We start from the raw sequence: 15215 nt of genomic DNA on the forward strand, positions 1-15215 counted from the left end.
CTTGTAAGATTTAGCCCCAAAGAAAACTAACAGCTTTTAATTGGTTTTTCTACTGGAAAATCTTAACATAATTAACTTAATATGATAAGAACTACAGACAAATTTTAACTGAATGTTAGTAAATAAGTTTCCAAATTATAATTTGAAAGTTTATAGTTTTAAGGTTTTCAATAGCACATGAGTAAAAACCAGGAAAAACAACATTTAAAGATTACTTAAAAACATTAGAGAGTGAAGTTGTACATTTTACTACCACCTCCAGTAATCCAGCTTTGCCAGAAATGCTCAGACAGCCAAGAGAAAGGTGTCATCTCTGAAACTCAGCCAGAAGCGAAACCATATATGGATGTCATCATAGCAGGTCTTGGTTTTTTTTTCCTCATTAAACTGCCAAACATGTATCTACATGTAGATGCCATGTTATATTCAAAATAAAAAATCATGATGATAAGCTTAAATATGGTATTTAATTCCAAACCCATCATTTAGGGCTTTATATCCTTAAATATAGGATTCCTCCTTCAAATGCTGAAATCAGCAAAATAAGTTATTGACAAATGTTGTATTTATTTAATGATCACACACGGGGTAAAGGACTAACTCCCAAGTCTTTAACTTTTAGTTGTCTATTCACTCATTCATTCAACAAATCAAAAGCACAGGAAAGAAGTTGTATAATCTTGTTACCTAAAACTTAATCTCACCAATTTGTTAAGATCATAAGGAGGGTATTAAAGAGTCTAAACATAATATTATATAACAATTCAATTCACCCAAATCTCTTTTTTCTCAACTTCTAATACGAAATGCACTCACCTTTGTTATAGCCGTCTCTACTTTGGGGGCCCAGCAGTTTGAAATGTCTCTTACTAAACACATGTGAGGTTCTTTGGAACTTAAAGCCTGGGAATATAATTTTAAGGAGGGGGTAAGAAAGGGGGCGGAAATGTCAAACAAAGCAATTGGGAATAAGAATAACATGAAAAGCCAATGTGTACTTGTGCATTTTCATAAAAATACAAAAAAGTATAGAAAGCTTCCCCACAAAACTCAGCCTCTCAGACTGACCACTACTCAGACTGATGGCAGCAGAGAAAAGTGGGTCAACTCTGAAGATATTAAGCATAATGTGTACTTTTTTCGGTTATGAACTGCTCAAAGTTTTCACATGTATAGTTTTAAAAGATGAAGATGTTTTTAAACTATAACAGATTTTTAAAGATTCCTGTTTGTCACCCTTGTAAAAAAAATAATCTGGGCTATTTAGGGTCCCCCCACTATACTTTCCACAAGCAAGTCAAAGACAGCACTGCTGATGAACAAATTGCTGTAAGGTGGATCTCTAAATCCTGATGTGCCATTACAAGGGGGACAATCAGATGCAGCAAAGTACATGTTACCCATAAGCCTGTAAGGTTTTATGTAATTCTCTGTTCTGTGCCCATATAATTAATCAGCATCTGGTAGGACACAAAACAAGCAGGAAACAATGGCAGCATCTTCAGAGGACGGTTAGGGGGTCCAGGTACAGCACGGAGAGTTACGTTTATAGCTTAATAACCTTTCTCCCTTTTTTATTAAACCATATCCATGTGTTAAATTCTTAAAAAGTAAAATAAACTCCACAAGAGTTTGCTTGGGCACATAATATTTCACTCATCATCTCCCAGAAGGCCTTACTGAATAAAAGCAGTATAAATGTAACCTAAAGAAATCACCTATTGGACACGCCCATACCTCACCAAAAGTCTCCAAAGAAACTTTCAAAAAAGTTAAGTAATTGCACCACCCATTACATTTCCACTTAGAAAACTCAATGAGTACTGTTACTAAAGGCTCTTTTATTAAGATGTATCTTTTGGGTACTTGGGTAAAATTCATTCATACCCTGTGCTGACCAAAATGTTAGTAAATGTGGGGCTATTGAGCACTTGAAATGTGGCTATTCCAAACTGAGGTATGTGCCTAAGTGAAAATATATACCAGAAAATATATACCAGACAGAATACCAAAAAAAAAGGCGAATAAAATATCTGAAATAATTTTTCATATTGACTAAGGATTAAAATATTTGATATGCTAAACTGAGGGGTGATGGGGGGTGGGAGGGAGGGGAGGGTGGGTGATGGGTATTGAGGAGGGCACCTTTTGGGATGAGCACTGGGTGTTGTATGGAAACCAATTTGACGATAAATTTCATATATTGAAAAAAAAATATTTGATATGCTAGGTGAAGTAAAATTATATACATAGCTCTCACAAACTAAAATAAACTACCCAGTGAAAGATCCTTCAGTTACAGGAAAATACACGACTTCTTTTTAAGTATTCAAATAAGCAGACCAATGAATCACTCCACAGTCATCTTTTTTTTTTCATGTCCACGTTGATGCTATTTTGCTTTACTCCAGAGTAGTATCTACGTACCACTCGCTCAATGGTGGGCTGAAACCAATTGCCGTATACAAGCAACAATGACATTTTGTCTGAGCAAAACCCAGCTGCTAGAATAGGAATGGGTTTTGGTGTTGATTTCTTGCCTTTCCCAGGTGTCACTATCTGAATTGTGCAATTTGAAGTCAAAGGCTTTTTGCAGTATCTAGAAATGAAAAAAAAAATAGATTAGAAAATTTGAAACATCTCATATGAATGCTTTGAAGCTGGCATCAAGTCAAGAAATGTAACCTCCTGTGGCCTCCACACTATCACCAGAGTGACCAGGATCCCCACACCACTAGTGTTGCTGTCAAGACCTCATCTAGCAAGACCTCACCACCAAATCTGCCTGGACACCAAGTGCCCTTCCATCCCATTGTCAAGCCCCATAAAGGACGCCAAGATCCCAGGTACTCTCTCGCTGCCTTGTGCTTCAGTCCCAGAGGACTCTCTGTACATGCCCTGTTCCAATCAGTCCCATTTCCAATTGTTTCCAACCCGCAAAAGCCTCACCATGACCTCCGCAATGCAGTTCCAAGAGCAAAATTATCAGCAAAATATAAACAACAAAATTCCATCGTCTAATATAAAAAATTCCATTATCTACTGCTTATCCAAGGGCTTTCATCAGCTTCTTGCTCTATGCTGGCACATCAGGGCAGATCTCCCAAGCTGTAGCTGTTTTCTCTCCATAGCCTTTATGTCAGAAGCCTAGGCATGAGATGATTTTAAGAGTGTTCCGCGTTCTTCACAAACATTTCAAGATGAATAGTCTGTCTCTCTTTCCCTTCTAAAACCTGGGTAAGTGTTGTTACCAGATACCAGCTACCTCCCTCTCCTGCTGTCATCCAATGGTTTCTGGGCCACTGCCCCAGATTTCTTGAAGATTCTAGTGGCTGTCATTCTAACACTACTCCTGAGGAATTCCTTTCTTAGCAGTCTGGTCTCTGCATCCACCGTGCAGGCTGATGATGCTTCTGATACACTGTCCTCCCAGCTCCATACCCTCCCGCCTCCAACAGCCCCGCCCTTCACTGTGTCTCAGCCTCTCACTCCTCACACCACAGACATCTTACTCCCAACAGGTGCACCACACCATCCTTCTAGCTCATGCCTCCTAGTTATCCTGACTCCACAACCATCTCCATCCAGGATTTCTGGTCTTCTACCCCTCTGTAGTCTATTCTCAACATATCCGACAGAATGATTCAAAAGCTTAATAATGTCTTAACACTTAATACCTGATGAGGTCAAACCTTACCAGTCTTCTGCATAAAAGCAACAGCTTACTATTGCCCATGGAGAGGTGCCCAATTCCTCACAGCAGCCCACCATCTCTGGGCCCTTAGTTATATGTTCCACATATGTGTATGACTGTATCAATAAAGGCCTCAAGTGTTACACACCAAAATGTTAAGAGTTACCTCTAAGGAGTAGAACTCAATGCAGGGAGAATTAGGCTTTATAACCTATTGTCTACACATCCTAAATGTTTTTCAATGTTTTATGCCTTCATAACAATTTTATACTTAAATAAATTCCTACATTAGCGTTGTAAAAGGAAGAATACCAACTGACAAAAAGTTGAAACCATCTTGAAGTTCACATGATTGAGTCTCAGACCACATTTACAGAGAATGGCAAAGGTTGCCAAGCTTTCTATAAAGAGCAGATAGTAAATATTTTAGTTTTGGGGGGCCATGTATGGTCATACTGGATTTGACCCACAGGTCATAATTTACTGATCCTAGACCTATGACTACTACACATGCTAACAGCAACACCCCTCTCTGTCCACCAAAACAATAGCACTGCCATGCTTCATTGATCCACATATATATGGCAAGGGAAACTATTATCAAAGTTAGAAATCAAGGCTTTACCAAGTTCACAAGCAAACTTTTCCAACTGAACCACTTTCAGTTAAAATGTATCACTAGAGGGATGCCTGGGTGGTTCAGTCTGTTAAGCGTCCAACTTCAGCTCAGGTCATGATCTCATCGTTTGTGGGTTCAAGCCCCGCATCGGGCTCTGTGCTGACAGCTCAGAGCCTGGAGTCTGCCCCAGATTCTGTGTCTCCCTCTCTCTCTGCCCCTCCCCTGCTCATTCTGTCTCTGTCTCTCAAAAATAAATAAACGGTAAAAAAAAATTTTTAATGTATCACTAGAGGGGCACCTAGGTGGCTAAGTTGGCTAAACATCCAACTCTTTTAAATTTTTTTAAACATTTTTTTATTATTGGGAGACAGAGAGACACAGAGCATGAGCAGGGAAGGGGCAGAGAGAGGGGGAGACACAGATTCCAAACCAGGCTCCAGGCTCTGAGCTGTCAGCACAGAGCCCGACATGGGGCTTGAACTCACAAACCGGGAGATCATGACCTGAGGTGAAGTCAGATGCTTAACCGACTAAGCCACCCAGGCACCCTAAGCATCCAACTCTTGATTTCGGCTCAGGTCATGATCTCACAGTTCATGAAATCAAGCCCCATGTCAGGCTCTAAGCTGACCGGAGCCTGCTTGGGATTCTCTCTCTCTGCCCCACTACCTCTCATGCATGCATGCATACTCTCTCTCTCTCTCTCTCTCAAAATAAGTATAAACTTTAAGGTAAACCAACAAAATGTATCATTAGAACTGCCAACATTTACTAAGCATATATCATAAAACTACTTTACTACCCACAAATATGAAGAAATGGTCCACAATCCAAAAACTTGAATCCTCATTGGAAATGTATATAGTCATATGGATAATTAATAATTCTTTCAAAACAACCTAACTGAAAAGTAATGTAAGGCAAAGAATACTGAGGTAGGAATAAAAAAGAGTAACAAGTCAGGGAAAGAAAACACATTTGACTTGAGAAATTTCGTACTTACCCATTTAATATGTGTTCAAAAAGATGAACTTGACCATCTTTGCAAACAACAGCTAACTTGACAGGCTAAAAGAAAAATTAAACTGATTACTCTAATGGAGAATGGCCTTCATAATATACTTATAAAACTTCAACTGTCCTCCCCACCCCTTTAAATAAACAGAGAAAAAGTCAGAACACCAAGGTGGCACAACTCTTGCATTTAAAATTCATTACTGTCATCTAAACAACTGGAGTTGTTGTCAAGCATAGAAATAAAAGTTTAAGCCAAGAAGATAACAAGAAGAATGCAGCCTGGAAGTTATAGGAGCAAAGTCACTACCAAGTGCAAAGTCACTGACAAAAGAAACTGGCAGGCCCCGCATGTCAGAGCAGTCAGATCCCTGAACACGGGGGGGGGGGGGGGGGGGTTGGCGGTGGCTGGGTGGCTCAGGTGGTTAAGCATCCAACTTCAGCTCAGGTCATGATCTCGCAGTCTGTGGGTTCAAGCCCTGCATCGGGCTCTGTGCTGACAGCTCAGAGCCTGGAGCCTGCTTCAGATTCTGTGTCTCCCTCTCTCTCTGCCCCTCCCCCACTCATGCTCGGTCTCTCAAAAATAAATAAACGTTAAAAAATTTTGGAAAAAAAAATCCCTGAAAACACCATGGACACGGTCCCCCTGCTTGGAAGTGCACACCACAGTGATTTATTTAATGGTTACTCCGGACAGTCCAAGAAGATTTTTGTTACATTTTGTTCTTTCTTCCCTCATGTCCCCTACTTTCCCAAATCATTAAATCATCAAAACACTAACTTTAAAAATATAGTTTGTGAAATCCAAAAACAAATTCTCAAAAATTGAGCCATTTACCTCTTCTTTATTTTCTGACAACGTCAAGTCAATATAGACAGGTTCATCTGTAACTGTAAAAGACATCACTGCATTCTTTTCTTTGTTTTCTGACCGGACCTGCCTAGATAACAAAACCCATGATTAGGTAGTAAGAAATTTAACAACAAAAAAAGATGAGCACCTAATGGGAGTAACAGCATTAGATTCCCAATAGTTTTTGCATCTTTTGAAAGCTAAATAAAGAGACTACAGATCAAACTTAGACCCATTTGTGTCACTGCCACTTAACATGGTTGCAGGGAAAAGAGAAAGCACTAATGCCCTTATGCAGATTTAAACAATAAGTAAAATTCTCTATTCTTTTCCATTAATCTGTTTATCTTGATGCCAATACCACACTGTTTTGATTATTGTAGCTTGACAAGTCCAGAAATCAGGCAATGTGAGTCCTCCAACTTTTTTCTGCTTTTTCAACATTGTTTTGGCTATTCTACATCCTTTGCATTTCTCTTTGAATTTTAAAATCAGATGGTCAATTTCTACAAGAGAGTTTGCTGAGATTTTGACTGGGTTTACACTGATTCTATAGATTAATCTGAGAATTCACACGATAGCAATGTAAAGAAAATAGAGTCCAGAAATAGACCCATGCGTATATTTAACCCAAATGATCCTCATTATTTGTGGATTCCTTCTTTGAGAATTTGCTTACTTGCTAAAATTTGTTAGCCTCTGAATCAGAACTTGTGGAACTTCCATAGTCTTGAACAGAGCAATAAAAATACTCAAAGCAGTGAAAAATAGTAAGAGTTGCCCACAATGTTCAACAAGGCTATGCTCTGACTTCTTCCTTCAGCTCTCATACTACAGAAGTGTTATTAGTATTATTTAGTATCATTAGTATTATTTAGAATGCTAAGAAGTATTTTAATTTTGTTTTTATGTTTTTGTTGGTGATTTCACTTTTAAAATGTCCCTTAAGGAGGCGCCTGGATGGCTCAGTAGGTTAAGCACCAGACTTTGGCTCAGGTCATGATCTCACAGTTTGTAAGTTCAAGCCCTCCATCAGGTTAACACGAGCCCCACACCACACTTCAGGTGAGCTCAAGCCCCAATTTGGGTGAGCCTCTCTTCTCTCTCCCTCTCTCTGCCCCTCACTCACTTGTGCCCTCTCTCTCAAAAAAAATAAAAAAATAAACAGTGCCCTAAGTATAGTGCTCAAGTGCTGTCTCATGTATCTAAGAGCAAAAGAAGCTGTAATATGCCTTAAGGGAAAAAATATTTGTTAGGTAAACTCTGTTCTGACAGGGGTTAATTAACTATATACATGATGTATTTTCAAACAGAAACACACATAAAATGAGGCTATATATTGATTAAATGACAAAAATGTAACCAACAAAACTTGCAGAAACCTAACCTTATATTTCCCGGAGGAATCACAGTTCAGTATCACTAACTCTGCGCTCATGAGGACTTTATACAACATAACAACTGCAAATAAGAACCAACTGTATGTGTATATCCATGTATATATGCAAAAACAGTTCACTGGAAATAGTCTTTTCAACCAATGGTACTGAGACCAATGGATATTCCTAACACAAGAACATAAATTTCCATCCATTTAGGAATGCAAACTGGTGCAGCCACTTTGCAAAACTTATGAAGTTCCCTCAAAAAGTTAAAAATAAGGGGGTGCCTGGATGGTTCAGTCAGTTGAGCTTGGGCTCAGGTCACGATCTCCCAGTTCGTTGAGTGCAAGCCCCAAATCGGGCTCACTGCTGTTAGTGCAGAGCCCGCTTCAAATCCCCCCACTTTCCCCTAAATAGACATTTGCAAAAAAAAAAAAAAAAAAAAGTTAAAAATAGGGGTGCCTGAGTGGCTCAGTCACTGGGCATCTGACTCTTGATTTTGGCTCGGGTATGATCTTGCAGTCCGTGGCATCAAGCCCCACACATCAAGCTCTTCACTGGCAGCACAGAGCATGCTGGGAATTCTCTCTGCACCTCTCACTTGCTCGCTCTAAATAAATAAATAAATGTAAAAAACACAACTGTCCTATAACCCAGCAAGAGCAGCACTACTAGGTATTTATTCAAAAAAAAAAAAAAAAAAACTAACTCAAAGGGATACGTGCACCTGATATTTCTACAATACCAAATATCTACAATAGCCAAGTTATGGAAACAGCCCATTGATGAATGGATAAAGATGTGATATACACCTCTCTCTCTCTCTCTCTCTCTCTCTCTCTCTCTCTCACACACACACACACACACACACACACACACTGGCATAAAAAATGAAATCTTGCCATTTGCAGTGACATGGGTGAAACTAGAAAGTATTATGCTTAGTGAAGTAAGTCAGCGAAAGACAAATGCTGTATGATTTCACGCATATGTGGAATTTAAGAAACCAAAGAGGAGAAAAAGGCAAACCAAGAAACAGACCCTTAACTATACACAACTAGTGGTTGGGGGTGTGGGCGATGGGCTAAATAGGTGATGGAGATTAAGGTGTACACTTGTGATGAGCACTGGGTATTTATGGTAGTGCTAAATCACTATACTGTACACCTGAAATTAATATCACACTGTATGTCGGGGCGCCTGGGTGGCTCAGTCGGTTAAACGGCCGACTTCAGCTCAGGTCACCATCTTGCAGTTTGTGAGTTGAGCCCCGCGTCATGCTCTGTGCTGACAGCTTGGAGCCTGGAGCCTGCTTCAGGTTCTGTGTCTCCCTCTTTTCTCTGTCCCTCCCCCACTCTAACTCTGTTTCTCAAAAATGAATAAACATTAAAAAAAATTTTTTTTAATATTACACTGTATGTTAATTGGAATTTAAATAAAAATTTTTAAAAAACTATCATTCATTCCTTGTACCATATACACATATTAGCTCAAAATGCAAGCCTTAAAACTAAATCTTTCAGAAGAAAACCTTTGTGACCTTGGATTAATTAAGCAAAGATCTCGAAACATGATCCGGACTACATCAAAATTAAAAACTTCTCTTCGAAAAGACAATGCACAAACTAGGAGAAAATATCTGCAAAGCATATACTTGATAATGGGTTTATATTGAGAATATATATAGAATTCTCAAAACTCAGTAAGAAAACAAACCCACTAAAAAATAGGCCAAACATATGAACAGATACTTCATCAAGAAACATATCCAGATAGCAAACAGGACAAGATTCTCAACGTGAGTGGCCATTAGGGAAATGCAAACTAAAACCACAGGGAGGTACCATTACATACCTATTAAAATGGCTAAGGTTAAATGATTATATCATTTAATGAGGATATGAAAGAATTTGCACTCTTATACATAGCTGGTCAGAATGTAAAATGTAAAAATGGTACTATCACTTTGAAAAAACTTGACAATTTTTTTCAGTAGCCCCAACATGGGCTTGAACTCATGACCCTGACATCAAGAGTCACATGCTCTACTAAGCCAGCCAGGGGCCCAAACTTGGCAATTTCTTAAAAAGTTAAATATATATCATATGATCTACCCATGCACTCAAGGTATTTACACAAAAGAAATGAATCATATGTCCATACAAAGATTTATACACAAATGTCTGTAATAACTGTTTTAATGTTTTACACAACAGGTTTTATTTATTTATTTATTTATTTATTTTTAACGTTTTTTTCTTAATTTTATTTTTTATTTTTTAAAATTTACATCCTGGGGCGCCTGGGTGGCTCAGTCAGTTAAGCATCTGACTTCAGCTCAGGTCATGATCTCGTGGTCCATGAGTTTGAGCCCCGCGTCAGGCTCTGTGCTGCCGGCTCAGAGCCTGGAGCCTGTTTCAGATTCTGTGTCTCCCTCTCCCTTTGCCCCTCCCCCACTCACATTCTGTCTCTCTCTCTCCTTCAAAAATAAATAAACATTAAAAGGAAGAACATGTGCAGTTTATTATACATCAATTATACCCCAATAAAGGTATTTTAAAAATTTAAGGCACAAATTAAAAAAAGAAAAAGACTAACAGTAAAAAAACATGATTTGCAAACACAATTCACAATCAGTTTGTTTTCATCAACTAGTGAGACTTTATACATTCACCAGTAAACAAGGGCACCTAGGTAGCTCAGTTGGTTAAGCGTCCAACTGACTTTGGCTCAGGTCATAATCTCACGGCTTGTGAGCTCTTTTGAGTTCGAGCCCCATGTCGGGCTCTATGCTGCTTCAGATTCTGGGTCTCTCTCTCTGCCCCTCCCCCACTCACTCACGCGCATGCTCTCTCCTTCAAAAATAAACATTAAAAAAATATATATATTCACCAGTAAGCAATCTTTCAATATTTTTGTGTATAGAAGAAAACTAAGAATTTTATTGGATCACTTCTAAGTATTCCCATTTATGAATTCTTCATAAAACAATACTAATTCTAACTTGAAGCCATTTATACTATACATTGTTCAAAATCACTGCCATAAGACTACTTTATACAAAAGAAACTGGTATCTTAGCTCAACAACAGGATAGTACTGTCCTTACAGTAATATGAAAGTGTTTTTTTGCTTAATTTTCACTCAGCAGCAAGAAGCCTTCAAATGTTATTTCCTAACAGAAATGTGTCTTTCAAAGGTAATCATCAGGGAACCTTAGGCTTCCTCTACCTACAAAACACAAAGCTTTCCATAAATGGTCTTTGGAGGCAGCCTTTTAATATGGGTTTTTAATTTTTCAAGTTTATTCCTCTGTTAGTAGGAAGCCCACAGGCATACACATACTATTTGGGGGATGTTAAGACAACAGAAATCAACTTCTCTTTTACAGAAGAAATTTTGTAGGGGCATCTGGGTGGCTCAGTCAATTGAGCATCCAACTTTGGCTCAGGTCATGATCTCACGTCTTGTGGGTTCAAGCCCTGCACTGGGCTCTGTGCTGAGAGCTCGGAGCCTGGAGCCTACTTCAGATTCTGTGTCTCCCTCTCTCTCTCTCTCTCTCTCTCTCTCTGCCCCTCCCCCGTGTACACTCTGTCTCTCTCAAAAATAAACATTAAAAAAAATTTTTTTTTAAAGGAGAAATTTTGTAGCTGGAGACCCCTAGGTCTAGGGAGCCAAACAGGTGAAGCATTTTTAAGACTGGAACATCCAAGTAGTGTCAGGAGGATTTGGTGGCAGATTTTAACTTTCTGGCATTACTAATTTCTTATGTAAGTGTTAAACGTTGTAAAACTAAATTATCCCAGAAGGCATGCCTCAAAAAAACAGACACAGGACAGAAAACCAACACAATGTGATTATGAAAGGATAATTAGGACTACGGCTCAGTTGATGGTTTGAAGGTGAACAGAAGTCCACATTAGATCTTATGAACCTTTCCCCACCCAACTACAAGGTTTATGTATTTGATGATTCCCACTTCTGAGTTATTTGGTATAAATTCATAGTAACTTTATATGATCAAGAACATGCTCAACTAACTGATTACTAGGATGAGAAACTACTTGTTTAAATCTCCACTTATTTTATCTGAACAGCAGGTGTTAAAAAAAGTTAGCTTCACCATCAGTTCTCATAAAATCCAAGAAAACCCTTATTTTCTTAAATTTAAAAACTTTCTGATGGCCGTTTAATACCAAATTAATTTTTACTTTTAAAAGTAGTTCCAGGGGTGCTTGGCTGGCTCAATCGGTAGAGCATGAAACTCTTGGTCTTAGGGTTAAGTTCAAGCCCCACATTGGTTGTAGAGACTACTTAAAAATAAAATTTTAAAGGGGCGCCTGGGTGGCTCAGTCAATTAAGCATGCGACTCTTCATTTCACCTCAGGTCATGATCCCAGGGTTATGAAATCAAACCCCAAGTCAGGCTCTGCATTGAGCATGGAGCCTGCTTAAGATTCTCTTTCCCTCACTTGTACTCTCTCTAAAATAAAAATAAAATAAAATCTCAAAAAAAAAAAAAAAAAAAGTAGTTCCAAGGAAAAATAGTAACAGCAATTACTGCAAAAAAGGGAAGAAGAAAAAAGGGGGGGCACTACTGGGCATTCTCAGACATATCCAAGAAATTAAATGTCCTCAGTAAAACATCAGTAAATAGACATTACTGCACTAACCCAATGGTCCTTTTTCAAGAAAATTAGACATTATCCTAAAATTTTTTAAGAAGGTTATTTATAACTTGCCCGGTCACAAAAATATTCAGACCCCTCTACCTCTAAGCAAGCAAGGATGTGGTACTATGATACAATGCTCTTAAATTTTTCTCATAAAGTCGGTTTTTTAGGCAGGCTCAATTCTTCATTACAAGTCAAGGTAAATCTAACGTTAAATACAATAAAGCAAGTCTCACATTCATCATTTATATTACCCATACAAGATGTGACAGATTCCTTCAAGGCAACGCTACCTCCCAGGCCCAAGACTACATACCAGACGTTAAGTAGCCGGTCATGCACTGCTCCTGACAGGAAATAAAGGCCTGTGACCCCATCAAAGGGCTGGCTCTCACTAGGAGGTCTGACAGTAGTGAAGACGAGTGAGGAAACAGGCGTTGCATGTCCTGTGAAGTGCTAGAGAGAGTTCAGTCTCGTTTAGGAGAGGACACAGAACAGTGACAAAAGTGAAGAGTCTTTATGGACCATAAACAATACAGATGATCCATATATGAAATCTGAAGTCCAGACTAAAGGTAACAGCTAAATTTAATTCTAAGCAACTGAGATTATTTGTGCTACATTCCATGTACTTTCAAAAACTTCACCTGAGGGGTGCCTGGGTGGCTCAGTCAGTTAAGGCTCTGACTTCAGCTCAGGTCACGATCTTGTGGTTCATGGGTTCGAGCCCCACGTCAGGCTCTGTGCTGACAGCTCAGAGCCTGGAACTTGCTTCAGATTCTGTGTCTCCCTCTCTCTCTCTCTCTCTCTGCCCCTGCCCTACTCATACTCTCTCTCTCTCTCAAAAATAAACATTAAAAAAATTTTAATAAAAAAAATAAATAATTAAAACTCCATCTGAAAATCACCATGCCCTAACAACTCCCATGGCCCTACCCACAATCTTTATTTTTTCCATCCTGCATTACAGACCCGCTTAATTCTATCTGTGTTTAAGGGGTGCCTGGGTGCTCAGACACAGCCAAGGAATTGTAGGTCTTCATTTTACTCTCAGTGAGTCGAAACCACAATTTTAAGGCATCATCACAGCACCAAATATACACCCCGTAGCACACTCAAAAATATAATACTACATATCCCCATAGTCAAATACTGCAAATGTAGTAAACACAAGATGCAAGGAAGAAATCAAACCTACTATATCATTATACAGCAGAGTAAAAGATTTTGAATTCAAATTCTACTTATTTGTTCTATTCATTTCTCATATGCATGTGAAACAGACACATCTAACCTATTAAATATCAACACACCGGATTTGGAAGCTAACTTTCATCTTCTGATTCTACTATTTGATATGCCTGAAAATAACAAATCTGTACTCTTAAAATGACGTTCTATGGCTCAGACTTTCTGCCCTTCTCCATACTTACTCTAGACAAATGTTAGGCTTACAACTAATTTGATTCACTCACTCTGTAGATTTCTTTGGTCTCCAAAACCCATAGTTTGATTGTTCGACCAGCTGAAAGCAACATCTTTCCATCTGGGCTAATACACAGGGAACTGACGCTGCTGTTGTCACCTTTCCATTTGCTGTAAAGTGAAGAGAAACAGAAACATCTCCATGAATGTGGAGAAAACTTTATTCAGAGCAAAAAAGTAACAAAAAACAAATAAGGTATTATAAATATCACTTAAGGTTCCATGCAATTATTCCCTAAAAGCCTGTGTAAGGTGACTAACCTTGAATCTAACACTAAGGTAAAGCCTACCCAAAGATTTTCAAGAGGTACCAGAAAATGGATGAGTAAGAGATTTAAGAATACAAAAATGGGTAGCTGTGTATCCTGTGTATGAGGTGGATTTTGTTAATGCCCAGGAAACTACCTGGCTGGCTGGACCTCCACAAGTCCATCCTATCCCCACCATGGTTCCCACACTATGTGGAAGCCTGGCCTTTAATTTACTTAGCAGCACAAATTACTTCTCAAGCTACAGTCCAAAAAGGTTATTTCTACCTCAAATCAACATAGGTGCACTCCCATCTGACAGAGTAAAATAAGTCAAGTATAGATGATCCCCTTCTAATACGTGAAATATGATTGGCATGAGTCTTTGTACTTTGTTGCACACATTAATATTTTTATAAACAAGGAGCTTGGTTATTCACTTATAAAATCAAGAAATAATAGTAGCAATCCTCTTACCAAAAGACATGAATTATAAAGTAAAAGAAAACACACTGCTCTGCCAATCACATTGGAGTATGTCAAACTACTCATTTGGAAAAACAAAAGTAGATTCCTCTCTTCTACTACACACACAAAAAACTTGACTAAACTAAAGCTAACAGATTAAAAATAAGTATTAAAAAGTGCACAGGAGAGTGTTTTTATAATCCTGTTTTAGGAAAGGCCTTCCAAAGCAATTACAAACCAGAAATCATAATGGTAAAAATAACCTGATCTAAATAAGTAAAACTTCTGTACCACAAAATAAGTCATAAATTTAAAACCAAAAAGCTAGAAAATATCAAAAATATATACTACAGGAAAAAGATTAATACTCAGAATACATAAACAGCTCTTTATATTCAAGAACTAGATCAGATTTTAAAAAAAACTCAAAAATACACAAAAGATATAAACAGGCAATTCATAGAAGAAATACAAATTGTCAATAAACATGAAAACACTCACCCTCACTAGTAATCAAGGAAATGCAGCAATAATACAGGACATTTTTCCTTCACCCTTTTTTCAGTTGCTAACATTTTTGATAATTTCTCCACAATTCCCACAGCTTCAACATTTTATATTCATTATTCAACCCCTATTCACTTAATATACATATAAAAAAAAGACATGATCACCACCCCGACAAGTGTCCCTGAATCTATCTCCTCACGCACTGAAAATGCTAGCAAAGAGCTAACACCGCTGCTGAGCTCTCTCCCCAGCCTCCATTAAGAGCTCTG

General features: G+C 38.3%; 1 protein-coding gene and 2 non-coding genes across 4 annotated transcripts in view; all 3 read right to left on the reverse strand.

Annotated features, from left to right (window-relative positions):
- Window positions 1-15215, reverse strand: part of WDR43 (WD repeat domain 43) — a 47062-nt gene that overhangs the window by 15507 nt on the left and 16340 nt on the right. For both annotated transcript variants that reach the window (XM_047852665.1, XM_047852666.1), the window contains exons 4-9: window positions 13711-13831; window positions 12552-12691; window positions 6166-6268; window positions 5317-5381; window positions 2428-2599; window positions 817-903 (exon numbers count right to left, since the gene is read on the reverse strand). In XM_047852665.1, the coding sequence (XP_047708621.1) occupies window positions 817-903; window positions 2428-2599; window positions 5317-5381; window positions 6166-6268; window positions 12552-12691; window positions 13711-13831 (688 nt within the window). The remainder of the gene's footprint in view (window positions 1-816; window positions 904-2427; window positions 2600-5316; window positions 5382-6165; window positions 6269-12551; window positions 12692-13710; window positions 13832-15215) is intronic.
- On the reverse strand, window positions 282-361 carry LOC125163154 (small nucleolar RNA SNORD53/SNORD92). The gene has a single exon (XR_007151312.1). It is a non-coding gene; the product is annotated as a small nucleolar RNA SNORD53/SNORD92 (small nucleolar RNA).
- Window positions 13243-13327, reverse strand: LOC125163156 (small nucleolar RNA SNORD53/SNORD92). Its single transcript, XR_007151314.1, has one exon. It is a non-coding gene; the product is annotated as a small nucleolar RNA SNORD53/SNORD92 (small nucleolar RNA).

The sequence above is a fragment of the Prionailurus viverrinus genome, chromosome A3 (genome assembly GCF_022837055.1).
Source record: "Prionailurus viverrinus isolate Anna chromosome A3, UM_Priviv_1.0, whole genome shotgun sequence".
NCBI lineage: Eukaryota > Metazoa > Chordata > Mammalia > Carnivora > Felidae > Prionailurus > Prionailurus viverrinus.